The sequence below is a fragment of the Sinocyclocheilus grahami genome, unplaced genomic scaffold (assembly GCF_001515645.1).
Source record: "Sinocyclocheilus grahami isolate Dianchi unplaced genomic scaffold, SAMN03320097.WGS_v1.1 scaffold110.1, whole genome shotgun sequence".
Lineage (NCBI taxonomy): Eukaryota > Metazoa > Chordata > Actinopteri > Cypriniformes > Cyprinidae > Sinocyclocheilus > Sinocyclocheilus grahami.
The window spans coordinates 1,874,465-1,894,447 of NW_015505289.1; the positions used below are offsets into that span (position 1 = coordinate 1,874,465).

Sequence of the window (19,983 nt, forward strand, 5' to 3'; positions counted from 1 at the left end):
TATATTTAAAGAGTTATTTTATATATTTAAAGCGAGTTTTTTGGGCAGTGTAGAGTAGGGCTTGTTTGTAATTTCTCCGATCACAAATGCAGACATGGTTTTATGTTTACGCGGCACGATGCAACGCGTAAAAAAGACAGTATAAGTCATTATAATCCATAATTATGTCCCCACAGGATGCAACGAATGCCTCGTTTATAATGGGTTTTCATGTTTTTGAATCATCACTCCGGCCTGACAGGGCATCATCACAATATGGTGAGGGGCGTAACATTTCCGTCATGTGCTTGAGGTATTCGGCCAATCACAATGCACTGGATAGCTGGCCAATCACTGCACACCTCGCTTTTTCAGACCGATGAGCTTTGTAAATGACGCGTTTCAGAAATGTGGGGCATAGAGGAGAAACAATGTACAGTATATGGAATGTGTTTTTTGAACCTTAAACCGCATTAACATTTCATTACACCAAATAATGTTCTTTTTAGCGGCATCATATGACCCCTTTAATTTGGAATTTTTTTTTTTTTTTTAAATCTATTTTGTTTTCAGCACCACAATTAAAAAAAAAAAAAAAAAACAATTTGCTTAAACTATTTTGTGGTCTTTTGTAGTTTACTCCGAAAGGAGGTACAGTAATCACATTTACTTCCACAAGTCTATTCCCTATGAAGTTTCATTCTCCATCAGGTCAACCTGTCTGGATTGGATCTTCATCCACCTGTGACCTTTCGCCTGAAGCGCGGCTCTGGGCCGGTGTATGTTGGAGCGGAACATGTGGCCCGTGAGTGGTCGTTTCAGCTCTATTTTTAGCTGCGGTCTGTGGTTACTTTAAGTCAATGGTCTTGTGCCAAAATCTCTCCCAGTGGAGGAGTACTCTGATGAAGAAGAGATGGATGAGGAGGTAGAAGAAGAGGAAGATATTGAAGAATCACCTGTTAAGAAAGTCACAAAAACTGGTGCTGGCAAAGTAAGGCCTGGTGTCATAGGTCACAAGTAGTTTAAATTAAATTTGTTCCAATTCTCACGGCTCCCTTTCTTCTTTAAAGAGAAAGAAGCCAGAAAAGGGAGAGGATGAGTAAGTTACATCTAACATTTAATTAAAAAGTTAATTTTCCTTAACTTTCATTTGTTTCTCAAAACAAGCTAATCAAATGTTTCGTAAATGCAGGAAAGCCTCAGATGGTGAAAATCCACCTAAAAAGGTGCTTTTTAATTTCTTTTTATCTTTCTAAAGCTATGCACAAATTAACATCTGTTTCCTTCAGGGTAAAGGAAGGGGACGGAAGGTGCAAGCTGCCAAGGTGTGACCAGGCAAGGACCTGTAGATGTACTAAATTGATGTGTGAATGTAGAGAATTGATCTGAATTGATTGAATGTAGAGACTAAAGCATTGATCATGTTCTCTTATTGCAGATGTGGATGGGAAGCGGCACATTCCCAGAAAGCCGCTGCTGGACATTTGAGTTGGGATCTCAAATTTCTCACCATGGTCCCACTGTAGTTAAGCTTCCGGTCAATAAAACTGTTGGAGGGTAAAGCAAACTTGTCATTGTCTCTGGAAAAAACATTTGATCTGTGCAAGAAAGTATGACTGTTGCGTACACCTGTCTCAGCTGTCATCTAAATGTAGTGGAAGCACCAATTTAAATTTGAGGCACTGCATTATAGTGATTTACCACAGGTAAGGGTTAAGAAAATGCTTACTGTGGTAATGTGCGGCTTTCATTAAATAGATCTCAAATGTAGTTTGAGTATTCCAGGCTCAGTACAAGTTAAGCTCAATTTGTGGCATAATGGTAATGACCACACTGAATGATTATTACAGTTAAAAGAGCTTGTATAAAAAGTTACACATTTCTGCTTTTAAAACCTACAAAACGGGCCTCATTTACTTCCATTTTTAGCACCTCACTGTAACCAAGGAAAACCAGTGAAAATTATTCTCTGTGATTAACCGTTATGCCACAAATGCTACAATTTAGCATAACTCAACCTGGAATACTCCTTTAGCCTGTTTATGCTTACCAAGTGCATTTATATAGCATGTCGTCTGTGTGTGTGTAGTAGCTTCAAATTCTGTTCTGGCAACTATTTTTCTTTACTCCGTTCCTAGGCAAATAAGTCTAAGATAATGATTCAATTGCAGAAACAAGGTCAGGCTCCATTATTATGGAGAGCCTCTGCATTATAAGCACAATCTCTGCTCTGTAAAAAGGCTCCATTTCAGTTGTTTTCCTCTGTGAATGTGATGCTGCTCCTCTCCTTTGAAAGGTTGACGCAAATACCAATGATTCTACTTGACGTTTTTATTTACATCTGTTGGAGTTCAACAAATTTGCACTGACTGCTGAGAGGGAAAGCAAGCACTCACTGGTCAAGATTAATTTCCCCGACCTGCAGCACCCGAGGATATCCGCGCGGCTCAAATAAAGGGCATGTTTACACTGAGAATTTTAGGAATTTGATGTTCACCTTTAACTTTTCTATTTGTGTACAAACAGTGCTCAAAATAAATCCTCAGTGTATTTGTGCTTTAAATGTGCCTCATTGCATTCTGGATAAGGATGATTCTCCACATCTTCATCCATCCTGTCAGGAGAAAGTAAAAAGAGTGATTAAATGATTTAAATCCTTTCACAAGTCAAAATAGTTTCATGTTGCTATTTTTTTTTTCTCCAGAATTTCTTTGTCATTTAAAGTGGTCACACCATTTCCCACCCCCTCTATTACTGTAAAATGTTTTTTTCTTTGCAGCAGTGCCTTTTAATACTTGCATGTAAACATTCAATTTGCATACACTCAGAAAAAAGGTACAAAAGCAGTCCCCTTTCAAAAGGTACACCTTTGTGCTTAAAGAGTGCATATTAATACTTAAATAGCAAACTGGCGTTTGTGATGTGTAATGTGTGGGTGATCAAAAGATAATGTTTCTGACAATACAAATCCAAGGATTTCAGAGTATCCCTGGATTTGGACTGGGGAGGAAGTTTCAAGCTCTCAAAGTTACAGTAATTAAGCTCAATTTGTGGCATAATGGTAATGACCACACTGAATGATTATTACAGTTAAAAGAGCTTGTATAAAAAGTTACACATTTCTGCTTTTAAAACCTACAAAACCGGCCTCATTTACTTCAATTTTTAGTACCTCACTGTAACCTCAAGGAAAACCAGTGAAAATTATTCTTTGTGCTTACAATTTAGCATAACTCAACCTGGAATATTCCTTTAGCCTGTTTATGCTTACCAAGTGCGTTTATATAGAGCATGTCGTCTGTGTGTAGTAGCTTCAAATTCTGTTCCGGCAACTATTTTTCTTTACTCCGTTCCTAGGCAAATAAGTCTAAGATAATGATTCAATTGCAGAAACAAGGTCAGGCTCCATTATTATGGAGAGCCTCTGCGTTATAAGCACAATCTCTGCTCTGTAAAAAGGCTCCATTTCAGTTGTTTTCCTCTGTGAATGTGATGCTGCTCCTCTCCTATGAAAGGTTGACGCAAATACCAATGATTCTACTTGACGTTTTTATTTACATCTGTTGGAGTTCAACAAATTTGCACTGACTGCTGAGAGGGAAAGCAAGCGCTCACTGGTCAAGATTAATTTCCCCGACCTGCAGCACCCGAGGATATCCGTGCGGCTCAAATAAAGGGCATGTTTACACTGAGAATTTTAGGAATTTGATGTTCACCTTTAACATTTCTATTTGTGTACAAACAGTGCTCAAAATAAATCCTCAGTGTATTTGTGCTTTAAATGTGCCTCATTGCATTCTGGACAAGGATGATTCTCCACATCTTCATCCATCCTGTCAGGAGAAAGTAAAAAGAGTGATTCAATGATTTAAATCCTTTCACAAGTCAAAATAGTTTCATGTTGCTATTTTTTTTTCTCCAGAATTTCTTTGTCATTTAAAGTGGTCACACCATTTCCCACCCCCTCTATTACTGTAAAATGTTTTTTTCTTTGCAGCAGTGCCTTTTAATACTTGCATGTAAACATTCAATTTGCATACACTCAGAAAAAAGGTACAAAAGCAGTCACCTTTCAAAAGGTACACCTTTGTGCTTAAAGAGTGCATATTAATACTTAAATAGCAAACTGGCGTTTGTGATGTGTAATGTGTGGGTGATCAAAAGATAATGTTTCTGACAATACAAATCCAAGGATTTCAGAGTATCCTTGGATTTGGACTGGGGAGGAAGTTTCAAGCTCTCAAAGTTACAGTATGTTTCAGTACAAACTCGATCTCAAAAGATCAGGGAAAATTAGGTTCCTCATGATATGACCCCCTTAAATGTAAAGCAGGCCAGTGCAGTTTTAAGCTTAACCTCGTTGAGTCTTCTAGTCCACTTCTGCTTTTTTGAGGTACTTCTTCATCACAGAATTGACATCCTCGCTGCCCTCGGCTTCCAGCCTCTCTTCTTGAGGCCCACGGCGCTTCTGAGATCCTCCAGAACTTGAAGAGTCTGAGTCGGACTCCCTACGCGATGCTCTGGACAGTGGCAACTCCCCAAAGTGCACGCTGAGGGCTCGTCTCTGGCCCGTTCGGGAACCGTTTGATGCCAGACTGCTAGTGGACTGTGCTCGTCGGATTGCTGGGAGAATGTCTGAGCTGGTGTCCCCTGCATCGACTCTAGCCCTGTCCTTGTCTTGATTCCCAAGGAGTCTGCGATTCTGGAACACAAGCGGTTCCGATCCCAATTGCGACTCTCCAGTTTCCGCCACCAGGCCGCCGAGTAATCGATGTCGGATTGGTTGATAGGACCCAAGAGGAGGCATGGCTTTCGACCTGGGCTCCTCCTCTCCTTCCTCAGGGATGGACAGGTTGGACAAGTGGCGGCGGGAACTTGCGGTGGAGGTCACTGATGCGAGGGAGTCGCAGGAGCTGAAGCGGTTCATCTTTCCTGTGGTGGTTGTGGTGGTGGAGGACGTTGGGCCTGCCTCGGATAGGGAGCGGAGGCTGGAGGCACGGGGCAGGTGGGGACTGGGAGGTTTCAGTATGCCGGGCCGAGGCAGGTCCTCCAGACCTTCCTCTGTTTCTAGAGACAGCGCTGAAGACCTGCGGCGTAGTGTGGAGGCCCCTGTCGTCTGATAGATGGGAAGGGACACTGCGCTCCCCTCGCCCACCTCTGAGCCTCTTTCCCACCCAGCGCGCTTCTTCCTCAGACCCTCCAGGAGCTCAGAAAGGGCCGTAGATGATGACGCTCTGCCAAGACCACCGGAACTTTCTTTGACGTCTTCGTCCAGGTCCTGTGTGCAAGATCTGTCATAGGGAATAAAAGACAGACAATAACAATGAATATAAAAGATGCGTTTTATATCACCATTTACTCACCCTCGTGTCATTCCAAACCCATATGGCTTTCTTGCAGCACAAAAGCAGGCATTTTGAAGTATCTGACAAGACATGACTAATCGTCATCGATGTCAATCCGCACATAGTCTCAGCCTCAGGGCCACACTTCATTTGCTAAATATCTGATGCATATGGCACAATAAACTGGAAACACTTCCAAGCCATTTAAAGCCATGTTAATGAAGACTGTGGCACTTCACATAAACAACTAGATTTCAAAAGTTTGTTTAGATGTAATCCAATGTTTAGTTGCTTGTTTCTAATGCAGATTGGGGTACACTTTATTCCACTTTAGACATTCTACTAACTACAGGTAACTTTGCAACTACATACCAACTAACTCTCAACAGAGTACGAGTAGACTGTTATGAATGCATATTGGTGGACCATTGAAAAGTATTAGCAGATATTAAGCAGACAGTCTTCAAATATTCTAATAACTTACAGTTGATGTAGTTGCAAATTAAACTTTTTTTTTAAAGATTAATTTTTTATGTTTTTTGCCTTAATTTTGATGGGACAGTTAGTTGACAGCAAGCGAAGTGGAAGAGAGAGGGGGATGGGATCGGGAAAGGTCCACGAGCTGGGACTCAAACTCAGGACACCCGAAGCGCAATGGTGCTATATGTCAGCACGCTGTCCACGAGGCTATCATTGCATTCAGGGATTGAACTAATACATGTGATGCTACTTTAGAATTTGCTCAAAACAGTTAGAAACAGTTTCTTGTTGTGTGTATGCCTATGATGACTTAAAATGCTGGGCAGATCATTAGGTTTTGGAACAGAGCCATTGCATCAAGAAGCTCTTATTCAAACATAGAAGAGTAAGGTAACAAAAACATTGTTAATTTGCTTGCATATGCCGTGGGTTCTCTCCTACCCTGCTCTTGTAATTGGACTCACTACATTCACACAGAGATTTAAGACCCAAAGCTCTGAACAAATGCAACACAGTTCATTTTAAAAATTAAAAAATTAATTCTTCAACATTTCTCCTTTTGTGTTTCACAGGATTAAAGCCATGTCTGCTAAAAATGACTACTTACCTAATCTGGTCTGGTAGTGTTACCTTGTTTACTGAAGCACACTCGTACTTATTGATTATCAGACTTTTTTTGCTGTGTTACCTGAAACTGTAGGTGCTCATGGTGTCGGTAACAGACTGGCGGCCGGAGCTGCTTCCTGCGTAAGGAGAAGTTCTTCCTCCTCGGCCTCCCCGCGGTACACCTGCCCATTGACGGATCCCTTCGCCGACGTCTTCAGTGCCCACACTGGATCCGACGCTGGACATGGTGTCGCTGAAATTCAAATCCCATGTCACCAAGTGTGAAAATCATATCATGCCTTTCAATGGATGGATCAAGATTTGTGCAACATGCTCTCATAGCACAAGCGATCGAAGCCTATATCAATGCATACATGACCTACATGAATATGATCATGCACATGGCTTGAGAGGAGATCTCTCGTCATTGGGGCTGTAACACCACACATGGGGGTGATATTAGCTCTGATGTCCTCATTGCTACCCAGCATGCCATGTGTGTTCAGTGAACTGCGAGTTCATTAGTCTTGAGAGCACTGTCATTATCAGGGCTCGTAGGGGCACAACGCACTGATCCACAGCCTGTTTACAGACCGACTAAAACTGTTTGCTTGAGATCCCAAAACATAAGCTCTGTTCCAAGAGCTAGAGTGCTGCCTTGCTGCTATTTGCCTAAAAAGGCAGCTATCTTCTAATGGAGAATCCCACACTCTTAATAATGAAGTTTTTAAAAGGGGGTTTTGTAGCGATGCAATAGAACCTCCATTTTGGATTCAGCAAAGAACCTTTCAGTGATCAATTCTTAAAAGAACCATTTTTTTCTTAGTGTGAAGATTAATTTACTAATCTGAAGAACCTTTTTTCAATTATAAAGAACCTTTGTGCAATTGAAAGGTTTCATGGATTTAGAAGGGTTTTCATGGATCCATCCAAGCAAAGCACATTTGGAACACTCTGCATAGGCATATATTTGCATTCGTGTTTATGCATTTGGCAGGCACATTTATTTAAGTGGCTTACACTGGATTTAAGGCATACATTTAATCAAATTTATGCATTCCTTGGGAATCCAACCGATGACCTTGGCGTTGCTTGCACCATGCTCTACTGTTTGAACTCCACAGAACTAAGAAGCACTTTTTGTGCTACAGTATGCAGCAAGTTTGCTACTACTCACAACTGATTACAACAGAGTTCATGTTGTTGCTAAATGATGCAAGAGATACTCTACTAAGCATAAAGTAGATTTTTTATTTTTTATTAGATTTTATTTGGGGATGATTTTCAGAACTGCATTAAATACATATATAATAGCACTCTGCTTAAATTGCTTGTTGCATTGCATTCAGGGATTGAACTAATACATGTGATGCTACTTTAGAATTTGCTCAAAACAGTTAGAAACAGTTTCTTGTTGTGTGTATGCCTATGATGACTTAAAATGCTGGGCAGATCATTAGGTTTTGGAACAGAGCCATTGCATCAAAACCTTTTCTAGCTTCCAGAAGCTCTTATTCAAACATAGAAGAGTAAGGTAACAAAAACATTGTTAATTTGCTTGCATATGCCGTGGGTTAATTTTTTATTAGATTTTATTTGGGGATGATTTTCAGAACTGCATTAAATACATACAGTATATAATAGCACTCTGCTTAAATTGCTTGTTGCATTGCATTCAGGGATTGAACTAATACATGTGATGCTACTTTAGAATTTGCTCAAAACAGTTAGAAACAGTTTCTTGTTGTGTGTATGCCTATGATGACTTAAAATGCTGGGCAGATCATTAGGTTTTGGAACAGAGCCATTGCATCAAAACCTTTTCTAGCTTCCAGAAGCTCTTATTCAAACATAGAAGAGTAAGGTAACAAAAACATTGTTAATTTGCTTGCATATGCCGTGGGTTCTCTCCTACCCTGCTCTTGTAATTGGACTCACTACATTCGCACAGAGATTTAAGACCCAAAGCTCTGAACAAATGCAACACAATTCATTTTATCCCCTTTTTCGTTCGCACAGACAACTGAAAGTGAAGAGATGCGGGGGGTCTCGACTAATGCGCATGCATTATTCAGAAGACAAAGCATATCACAGCTGGTGAACTTTTAAAAGGACTCTCTCGCACAGAGGAAAGCTTCTTGCATTTAACAAAGCAAAGTGGCAGTGTGGGTATGTGGCGATTTGTGTCCGACGAGTAGGTGTCTGTTCACATCTGTCCAGCGGAGACTCTCGTCTATCTTCATTCAGACGTGTGAAAGGAAGCCGTGACCTTACACAAGTCCACACACACTTACAGCACTGAGCAACAGGCTTAGCAGGCAACATCAACAGCCAAACGCAGCACTGGCCCATCCATTAACATTTGCTTGATGGCAAACTTTTAGACCAACGAGAGAAGGATGGTTATGTGTTAGACTCCGCCAACACCATTAAGCCATGGTTCACAAAGAGACGCCGTGCATTTATATGCAAAAAAGAAACCGCACTGCATAAAGCAGTGCATTTCTTCATTTTGCAGCAGACATTAATGGATGTTATGCAACTAGAGCTGGACAATATAGGGAATACATTTGCAATATTATATCTGAAAAAATATTTAAAAAAAAAGATTTTTTAAACTCTTGTAGGAAACGTCACTATATGATTCACTGAAGAAGGCTTGCTGCCGAAACGTCTGATTGTTGTTTGCTCTGTTACTAGGTGTATTTACAGTAGTAAATACACCTAGTAGGTTAAATATTAAAGGTAAATAATAAATATAAAAAATATTTTAAAATGCTATACTTAAAAAAATAAAATAAAAAGTAATTTCTAATTTAAAAATATATTTATTGAATGAATGAATATATATATATATATATATATTTTTTTTTTTTTTTTTTAATCTCACAACTGATTACAACAGAGTTCATGTTGTTGCTAAATGATGCAAGAGATACTCTACTAAGCATAAAGTAGATTTTTAATTTTTTATTAGATTTTATTTGGGGATGATTTTCAGAACTGCATTAAATACATACAGTATATAATAGCACTCTGCTTAAATTGCTTGTTGCATTGCATTCAGGGATTGAACTAATACATGTGATGCTACTTTAGAATTTGCTCAAAACAGTTAGAAACAGTTTCTTGTTGTGTGTATGCCTATGATGACTTAAAATGCTGGGCAGATCATTAGGTTTTGGAACAGAGCTATTGCATCAAAACCTTTTCTAGCTTCCAGAAGCTCTTATTCAAACATAGTAGAGTAAGGTAACAAAAACATTGTTAATTTGCTTGCATATGCCGTGGGTTCTCTCCTACCCTGCTCTTGTAATTGGACTCACTACATTCGCACAGAGATTTAAGACCCAAAGCTCTGAACAAATGCAACACAATTCATTTTATCCCCTTTTTCGTTCGCACAGACAACTGAAAGTGAAGAGATGCGGGGGGTCTCGACTAATGCGCATGCATTATTCAGAAGACAAAGCATATCACAGCTGGTGAACTTTTAAAAGGACTCTCTCGCACAGAGGAAAGCTTCTTGCATTTAACAAAGCAAAGTGGCAGTGTGGGTATGTGGCGGTTTGTGTCCGACGAGTAGGTGTCTGTTCACATCTGTCCAGCGGAGACTCTCGTCTATCTTCATTCAGACGTGTGAAAGGAAGCCGTGACCTTACACAAGTCCACACACACTTACAGCACTGAGCAACAGGCTAAGCAGGCAACATCAACAGCCAAACGCAGCACTGGCCCATCCATTAACATTTGCTTGATGGCAAACTTTTAGACCAACGAGAGAAGGATGGTTATGTGTTAGACTCCGCCAACACCATTAAGCCATGGTTCACAAAGAGACGCCGTGCATTTATATGCAAAAAAGAAACCGTACTGCATAAAGCAGGACATTTCTTCGTGTCACAACAGACATTAATGTATGTTATGCAACTAGAGTTGGACGATATAGGGAATGTATTTGCAATAATATATCTGGCAATATCAAATTTAGAATCCTAGATGCTTTTAAAACACTTTTATTTGGCTGTTAAGTTTGTTTAAGATCATTAAAGTAGTTCCACAATTCTTCTTTGTCTTGCAATTTGTGAGTATGAGAACGCTAAGACAAATATTTGAATAGCATCTAGGATTTAACAGTAGCAAATATAGCTAGTGGGTTAACAAAAATAAAATAATATAAATAAAATAAAATAAAAACATAATAAAATAGATAAATACATATTTTTATGTCAGCACGCTGTCCACGAGGCTATCATTGCATTCAGGGATTGAACTAATACATGTGATGCTACTTTAGAATTTGCTCAAAACAGTTAGAAACAGTTTCTTGTTGTGTGTATGCCTATGATGACTTAAAATGCTGGGCAGATCATTAGGTTTTGGAACAGAGCCATTGCATCAAAACCTTTTCTAGCTTCCAGAAGCTCTTATTCAAACATAGAAGAGTAAGGTAACAAAAACATTGTTAATTTGCTTGCATATGCCGTGGGTTCTCTCCTACCCTGCTCTTGTAATTGGACTCACTACATTCGCACAGAGATTTAAGACCCAAAGCTCTGAACAAATGCAACACAATTCATTTTATCCCCTTTTTCGTTCGCACAGACAACTGAAAGTGAAGAGATGCGGGGGGTCTCGACTAATGCGCATGCATTATTCAGAAGACAAAGCATATCACAGCTGGTGAACTTTTAAAAGGACTCTCTCGCACAGAGGAAAGCTTCTTGCATTTAACAAAGCAAAGTGGCAGTGTGGGTATGTGGCGGTTTGTGTCCGACGAGTAGGTGTCTGTTCACATCTGTCCAGCGGAGACTCTCGTCTATCTTCATTCAGACGTGTGAAAGGAAGCCGTGACCTTACACAAGTCCACACACACTTACAGCACTGAGCAACAGGCTTAGCAGGCAACATCAACAGCCAAACGCAGCACTGGCCCATCCATTAACATTTGCTTGATGGCAAACTTTTAGACCAACGAGAGAAGGATGGTTATGTGTTAGACTCCGCCAACACCATTAAGCCATGGTTCACAAAGAGACGCCGTGCATTTATATGCAAAAAAGAAACCATACTGCATAAAGCAGGACATTTCTTCATGTCACAACAGACGTTAATGTATGTTATGCAACTAGAGTTGGACGATATAGGGAATGTATTTGCAATAATATATCTGGCAATATCAAATTTAGAATCCTAGATGCTTTTAAAACACTTTTATTTGGCTGTTAAGTTTGTTTAAGATCATTAAAGTAGTTCCACAATTCTTCTTTGTCTTGCAATTTGTGAGTATGAGAACGCTAAGACAAATATTTGAATAGCATCTAGGATTTAACAGTAGCAAATATAGCTAGTGGGTTAACAAAAATAAAATAATATAAATAAAATAAAATAAAAACATAATAAAATAGATAAATACATATTTTTTAAAAAGTACAAAATAAAAGTACAAAATAATTTTAAAATAGATTTATTGAATTTTTACATTTTATTATTATTTTTTAATTACAATATCGATGATAATGTTTGACTAATAATAACTTAAATTGGATATCACCAAAAGTCTAAAATATATCATTTTTTTTCTATATCGTCCAATATGCAACCACTGTCCTAGCTTGAAGCCCGCATTCATCTGATTGCTCATTCCCAAATGCAGAACATAGAAAATACATGGATACATGGGAGAGAACAACAACAGGATGGGGGATGGAGTGCTTACAGATCTTTCCTTCTAGAGAAGGACTCCACAGCCGTCTGCACACTGTGTGAAGAGGGAGACGCAGTCAGAGACGCACAGGAGTGGAGCGGAAAGCTAAAGTGGTTGGAGGTACGAGCAAAGCAAGAATATCGAATTTTGAGTGAAGTCTAAGCAGTCTGGCGGAGAAGATCAAAGTCTGTGAACTCTGATACATCGGACCGCATTTTACTATATGTTGAGGGAGGAAGGCATTATTGAAACGTTTATACTAGCAAAGTGTAGCCTTGATTTTGCACAGTGAGGAAAATCTCTTCACATTTCAGCTCAACTGAAAAAGAATGAAAGCAATTACTAAGTAACAGCAAGAAGTAAAACTTAAAACCCAAAGGGAAGAAACCAGTATTCTGAAGTTTTACGTCTTGATGTTACTTTTAGAGCATAAAAACTGTTACTTATAAAACCTGTGCACATACAGTGGGTACGGAAAGTATTCAGACCCCCTTAAATTTTTCACTCTTTGTTATATTGTCGCCATTTGCTAGAGCCGAGTTTGCCAAAAATACAATAAAATAAAGCAAACCTAACCCTAATGAAATAAAAAGTTAGATTTGCTGAAAAATTAAAACAAATGCGAAAAACAAAAACCCTAAATAAAATAAAATAGAATAAAAACTAAAAAAAAACTAAAATAAAATAAAGAAACGCTAATAAAAAAAAATGCACCCCCTTCTCCCCAAAATAAAATTAAATATAAATAATAAAATTAAATTAAATAAAATGCATGACGATACTTCGAAAATCCACTGGAAGTTATACACCATCCAAGCATATAGCATACTTTCTTCAACACACTATTATATGGAATGAACCAAAAGGGAAATGGAAAAGGTCAGGCGCACGTCATTAGCGATACCTTTCTGTATCACTTTCATCGCTGGACTCCACCTCCTCCAGCGCGGCTTGTAGATCAACGATACGCCGGATTGATGTCTCTAGATCAGCTTGCAGGGTCTGTCTTACTGCGCTAAGCTCTTCCACTTGCATTTCCTGGAAACAGATAAGACAAGATCAAATCAGATAACCCACAACGGTCACGCTGGATCTCCAGGGGAAATAAAGACCCTGCATCAGGACAAGAGAAATCATTACCCAAGCGTTTAATCTCAAAGTGTGCCCCATTAATTTCCTGCTTACTACGGCTAGCATCATTATTAAACCGCTTATTTTCTTCAGAACACATAAAAATCTACTTAATTATATAAAGGCTAAGATGTAATGAAAATGAAGCCTTCAAAAACTAAAAGCATTTATATGTATATATATTTTAATTAAATACATAAACTTAAAATAGTTGTAAAAATACTTATGTTTCAATGGCCTTAATTTATCCAGATATTTTATTTTTTTGGCAAGCCTTTCTCTTTAACTTCTGAAGTGCTTGTTTGCTAAAGGACAATCCTGCATTATTAATCGCAAGCTCTTGTTCATAGAATAATTTGATAATGAGCGACTGATTACATGATTAATTTTCCTCTTTCCTTCTTTGTACGTCCCCAGTCTCTTGCTCTCCTGGACGAGCCGCCACTGTCTGTCCACTTATGTTTCAATGGCCTTAATTTATCCAGATATTTTATTTTTTTGGCAAGCCTTTCTCTTTAACTTCTGAAGTGCTTGTTTGCTAAAGGACAATCCTGCATTATTAATCGCAAGCTCTTGTTCATAGAATAATTTGATAATGAGCGACTGATTACACGATTCATTTTCCTCTTCCCTTCTTTGTAGGTCCCCAGTCTCTTGCTCTCCTGGACGAGCCGCCACTGTCTGTCCATGATTAATTCTCATTGTCTCCTCAAGGTTATTGATACAACAAATCCCATTCTGCTCCTCTCATCTCCATGACAACCACACCTTCACTGTTGCCCCTCCCTTTCATAACCAATAACCTGGAGAGTCTCAGCATGTGTGTGTCTTCGCATCGGGAAGAAACGCATCCCAGACGTCAGTCTTTGTGTATGCGCCAGGCATCGCTAACACTGTTGCTAATATTCATAATACTGAATGCCTTTGACTCTCAGCACACAGGTCAAATTGCATTACATGCCGGCAGGTGCTGTAATGACGCAGGGCCTCCTCCTTTGTGTTAAATTATGAATATTTACAGGATTTTCAGTGAGATTGGTGTATTCTCATGGGTAATAATGTGTCGGGCTTGTGGGCGGCCACTAAGGGGAAAATGCACCGAGCGGCTGTAGATATGAATACATTAGTTATGAGGACATGTCTTTTCAATGTGCCATGGAGTTTCACAAAAGCAGTTCATTTTTAGATCATTTTAAGGATCAGAAATGAATGCACCATTTTTAATTTCAATATATTACAGAAATGTAAGATTCCACACCTATATTTGACATTATTCTTAGGGATACACAATATATTAGAACCATATGAGTAATCTGATATTTTTTTACTTTACTGGTATTGATACTATTGTTCAAACGTAAAAAAAAAATTAATAATTTTATTCAGCAAAGATGCATGAATTGATCAAAAATTACAGTAAAGACCTTTATAATGTTACAAAAGAGTTTCATTTCAATCAAATGTTGTTCTTTTGAACTTTCTATCTATCAGAAAATCCTGAAAAAAAAGTATCACCGTTTCCATGAAAATATTAAACAGCAGTTTTCAACATTGATAATATTAAGAACTGTTTCTTGAGCAGTAAATCAGCATATTAGAATGATTTCTGAAGGATCATGTGACACTGAAGACTGGAGTAATGATGCTGAAAATTCAGCTTTGCCGTCAAAGGAATAAATACATTTTTTGTGATATATTAAAACAGAAAAGTTATTTTAAATTGTAATGACATGTCAGAATATTACTGTTTTTACAGTATTTTTATTAAATAAATGCAGCCTTGGTGAGCAGAAGAGACTTCTTTCTAAATAAATCTTAGTGACCCCAAATGTTTGTATGGTTTTTCAAACGGTATATACAGATATATATCAGATATTAAATTTAGCATATTTATCAATTTTGATGAGCTTTACCGTCCTCTAACCCTCATAGTTCATATTTATAATATACTAAAATATATTAATAATAATATAAGTGTATTCTTAAATCTCAAAATGAATATCCAAGCAATGTACCATTTCTTTCATTTTTTTTTTTTCTGATAAATGAAAGAAAATGAAGGAAAATGAAATTGTGATCACAAATAAATAAATAAATAAATAAAATAACCTTTTAGGACTTCCATAGTCGATAAACTACTATTTGTGTGTTAAATATCGTACAAATAAATAGGGAAGAATAATGTGTTGCTTCATCAGCTACAGCAGAAAGGTGTGTGGTTTGTGTGTGTCAGTCACCAGCTCCATGCGTCGACGGCTGCTCTCCTGTTCTCTGACGCTCAGGTCGTCCATTTCCAGTTTCATATCCGCCAGTCTCAGCTGATAGTATCGGGAGTTCTCCCTCTCCCTGGCCTCAGCCTGGGCCGCCTGCTCCAGCTCCTCACCCAGCCGCACCACACTGTCCCGCAGACGCAGAACCAGCACCTACACACACACACACACACACACACTGTAAGACTGTAAAGATCCTCTCTGAGAAAGAGCAGAAAGTGAGAAGCTGTTAATGGGTCTGGACTGACCTCAAATCTCTTGACCTGTCCTCTCTGGAACTCCAATTTGTTCTCTAGATCACAGATACGAGCTTCTTGCTTGCTTACGATGCTGCGGGCCACCGTGGACGACTCTAGAAACTGCACACGTGCTACGCTGGTCTGCAGCTGGGAAGATAAGCACCGCTGGGTTACGAAAATACAACAATATGTCTACTCCATGTTCACAACAGAATAGGATTAGTGTGTCCTTATAGAAGATTATTACCGTCACAGAATCAAAAAATAAAAAGGTAATTGCGACTTTATCTCACAATTCTGATTTTTAAATTTTTTTTTGCAATTGCAAGTTTATATCTCACAATTTTTCTCAGAATTGTGTTTATTATTTCACAATTGCAAGAATTGCGAATTTATAACTTTTTTCTCAAAATTCTGAATTTGCATTGTAATTTTGTAAAATTGTAATTTTGACATTTACAATTTGACAAAAAAGTTTTTTTACATTTTGCAATTGTTTTTTGTTTGTGCCATGGAATAAAAAATAAAGGTAATTGTGACTCTTTATTTTATAAACTATTTTATAAACGAGTTATAAACTCGTAACTGTGAATTTGCATCTCACAATTATGACTTTTCTCAGAATTTTCTCAAAATTTTTTCCCCTGCAAATTCTGTTTACATTTCACAATTCTGTTTGCTTGTGACACGTCATCTCACAACTGTTTTTCTCACAATTGCGAGTTTGCATTTATGTAAATTGTGAGATTAAAAGTCACAATTAAAAAAAACAAGCTTCCATTATGTCCCAAATCATAATACGCTGAAAATAAGCTTTTTTTAAAAAAAAGTGTTCTACTTCTGATGGATTTCTAAAGTATGCATTCATGCATACATATATGCATTTTTCTTACATTATTCCATATTAGTGTATTTCATACTTAAAAGTACGAACTTTACTAACAGTAACAGAAGTGCAGTACATAGCAGTAGTAAACTGTGAGTCGGCCCATGTTACAGTAATATGTTCATATGTACATCTAATGCATCACACATCTATATCTCAGTGTGTCTGTCTGCAGGTCTGTCTCACCTCCTCCTGTAGGGTCTGTCTCTGTTTCTTCAGATCCTCCATTTCAGCCTGAAGCTCTCGGATCTGAGAGATATCACTGGAAGACTGACATAAACAAACATGTTTAGTTGGCTTTGAGGTATTTTACATAACCTCACACACACCAGTATTGGAGAAATTACTTTGAAAATGTTTGTCAAGCTACTCATAACACAAATAAGTTAAGACTACAGTCAAACTACCCCTATGAAAAATGAATTAGCTTCACTACATACACACATATGTATACATATACACATATATGTATAATCAAATAAAATCTTACTGGATATCCTAAATTCTTATATATATAGTATATGTTATATTTTGGGTTACATTTTTACATTAAATTTTTAACCCAAAAGTTGGGTTAGTCCATATTTGACCCAAAGTCAGCATTTTTTAGAGTATATATATATTTTTTTTTAATAGTCATAAACCTCAGTAATTTAAATATTTATTTTGCTATGAAAAGAAAACATCTAACGATGTTGCCCAAGGACTGGAACACTATTAAGCGATGACTCAAGTGAAAGGATAAACCATTTTTTTACCAGTTGAAATGAAGCATCCATTTAGCAAAATGAATCACAGATTTACTCAAATGAATCAGACTAGAGAGAGAGGATTTTTAGGAGAGCGTGCAATGCAATGTGACAAATGACAGCATTTTGCCACACTTCCCAACTACGTGATGGAGATCAAAACAGCTTGTTATTGGAAAACCTGCTCTATTTTGAAAACTGAGTGACTGTCATATCTCCCCAAGAGTGCTGCGAGTGTGTAACTCCAGCAGACCTGAGCGATGAGGGCTTTGTGCTTCTTCATGAGCTCGTTGAGATCCTCCTGGTCTTCCTCCAGCCTCTTCATCAGGTCCGTCCTCTCGTAGCGGAGCTGAGCCAGCTGCTCATCCACCTGAGACAACAGACAAAGAGGCACTGAGATAAACCTGAGATCAGCCCTTTGCTCCTCTCATTTCATGTCTCGGGGCCTCACCAGGCTCTTCTGCTTGCAGATGCTCTCTAGTTCGATCTGAGCGTTTTCCAGCTCTGCAGCCAGAGTCTTCTGTGCGCTTTCAGCCTCCAGCCGTCTGGCTTCACTGTCCTCCAGCTAGAACACACATAGACAAAAGTCAAATAAAGGTAACTACAGAAATATAGACCACTAACAATATTAGCGTAAATCCTTATTATTTTTAGATGACTTTGTATTGACAAAACTAACTATGCAAACTCACACTGCCATTAAAAATCTAGGAATTATTAAGTATTTTTATTGTTTTTGAAAGAAGTTTCTTCTACTCAGCAAGCCTGCATTTATTTGACAAAAAATACAGTAAAAATAGGAATATTGTTAAATATTATTATATTATAAAATAACTGCTTTCTATTTGAATATATGTTAAAATGTAATTTATTCCTGTGATTCAGTGCTGAATTTTCAGCATCATTACTCCAGTCTTCAGAGTCATATGATCCTTCAGAAATCATTCTAATATGCTGGATTTGCTGCTCAAGAGAAATTTCTTGTTATCAATGTTGAAAACAGCATTATTATTATTTTTTTATTTTTGGCCAGTTTAAGCCATCTACGACTAGCAAACCATCTTAGGCTGCACCACGCACAATAAGATCAGCAACGTGTATTAAAATATTTTTGTATCAATATTTAATGAATAGCTAGATCACTACTTAAAATGTACTGGGCAAATAAGGCTAATGCCACAAAAATACTACTATATTTTACTGCAGTAAGGGGTTAATGGTGGGACTTTTGAAGACCGATAATGCGAAGCTGTATAAATCGTGTGAGCCGTGCTGTGTGGATGATGGGATGGCAGTGGCACCTGGCAGCACAGTCTCTCCAGCTGCTCCTTGGCACCGGGGTCGTGACCCTGCCCAGGCTGTTCAACGGTGGACAGCAGCAGCTGGGCATCACTGAGCAGGGCATGTGTGCGCTTCAGGTCCCGCTTCAGCCTCTTCTCCACGTCAAAGTCTCTGTGGCCCACCTGAGACCAGAGAGAGATCTATACATCACACTGAATCACAAACAGAAAGACTTTACTGTACACTCACATCACGGGAGAGAGGCAGGCATTTCTGGATAAAGGTGGTGACTTTTACACCATAAGAACTGAGTAATGATGCTGGCCACGTGAACACAGAGACATACAAACGCCTGCCTGTGGAAAACTGAGTAAAACCCATAAGCTCAGTAAATAATTTTGGCTTTCAATATGAGCTGATTTGTGATGGTCAAAAAAATTTTCTGTGATCTATCAAGCAGCGCGTCTATCCAAATGACCCACATACTGTATTTAATAAATATCAAGCCTGGAATGCAATGAACGTTACAAAGGTTGGTTACAGTGTGTGAATGCAAACGTTGCTATCTATGATAATAACACCGCAAAAAAGATTCCATTATTTATGAAAATGACAATATCCTTTTGAGGATGTCAAAAAAGGTATATAAATCAGCTAAATATAGTTTTTTTTTAATTAAAATGCAAAAAGCTTTCTTACAAAACAATAAAAAATAAATACAATTTTATTACCTTTAAATAAATAAAAAAATATTTTAATAATAATACATTTTTTATATATATATAAAAATATTATGTAATGTATATACATTTTTTTTAATTTTACAATTTATATATACGTGTGTTACCTGTTCACACAGTGTGGCAATCAGCCCCTCTAAGTCATGCTTCTCATGAACCACCATCTGTTTTTCCTCATATTCCTGTTCCAGTTGCATCTCCAGCTGACGGAGCTGTGCACACACACACACACACACACACACACACACACACACACACACACACACAGACAGGCAGACAGGAAAGGATGTTTCAGACAGGGTTGTAAGGTGGTCTGTCGAGTTGTAATTCATTCTGCGTCCCTGACCCGTCTCTGTGAGGACTTCTGCACGTCCTCCAGTTCCTCATCCTTGTCCTCTAGCTCCTTCTGATGGATCTGCTTCATCCTCTCCATCTCCATCTCAAAGCGCAGGTGCATCTGTGGAGAACAGAGTTCAGATGGCCTGTTTGGGTTACTGCACCTTTAAGACTTATGTAAATGTGGGTGGTCATATGTTAATGTACTCATGGTTATGACGTCATAACCTTTAC

The 19,983-nt window shown here is 38.3% G+C and overlaps 2 protein-coding genes across 3 annotated transcripts in view; one reads left to right on the plus strand and one right to left on the minus strand.

Moving 5' to 3' along the window:
* LOC107588962 (nucleoplasmin ATPase-like) overlaps positions 1-1,546 on the plus strand; it is a 4,811-nt gene extending 3,265 nt beyond the window's left edge. The window contains exons 4-9 of one of the 2 annotated variants that reach the window (XM_016277247.1): positions 691-784; positions 867-970; positions 1,050-1,078; positions 1,172-1,205; positions 1,269-1,314; positions 1,418-1,491. In XM_016277247.1, coding sequence (XP_016132733.1) covers positions 691-784; positions 867-970; positions 1,050-1,078; positions 1,172-1,205; positions 1,269-1,310 — 303 coding nt within the window. In that variant the 3' untranslated portion in view covers positions 1,311-1,314; positions 1,418-1,491. Of the gene's footprint in view, positions 1-690; positions 785-866; positions 971-1,049; positions 1,079-1,171; positions 1,206-1,268; positions 1,315-1,417 lie in introns of both variants that reach the window. The other variant, XM_016277246.1, reaches the window with a different exon arrangement.
* Positions 1,547-3,020: 1,474 nt separating this feature from the next.
* The window catches only part of LOC107589013 (unconventional myosin-XVIIIb-like), a 44,360-nt gene continuing 27,397 nt past the window's right edge, over positions 3,021-19,983 (minus strand). Inside the window, exons 28-40 of the mRNA XM_016277309.1 lie at positions 19,760-19,870; positions 19,521-19,625; positions 18,694-18,855; positions 17,844-17,957; positions 17,646-17,762; positions 16,830-16,913; positions 15,767-15,904; positions 15,486-15,671; positions 13,022-13,155; positions 12,130-12,171; positions 6,493-6,663; positions 4,336-5,270; positions 3,021-3,812 (exon numbers count right to left, since the gene is read on the minus strand). Of these exons, the coding sequence (XP_016132795.1) occupies positions 4,349-5,270; positions 6,493-6,663; positions 12,130-12,171; positions 13,022-13,155; positions 15,486-15,671; positions 15,767-15,904; positions 16,830-16,913; positions 17,646-17,762; positions 17,844-17,957; positions 18,694-18,855; positions 19,521-19,625; positions 19,760-19,870 (2,286 nt within the window). The 3' untranslated portion in view covers positions 3,021-3,812; positions 4,336-4,348. The remainder of the gene's footprint in view (positions 3,813-4,335; positions 5,271-6,492; positions 6,664-12,129; positions 12,172-13,021; positions 13,156-15,485; positions 15,672-15,766; positions 15,905-16,829; positions 16,914-17,645; positions 17,763-17,843; positions 17,958-18,693; positions 18,856-19,520; positions 19,626-19,759; positions 19,871-19,983) is intronic.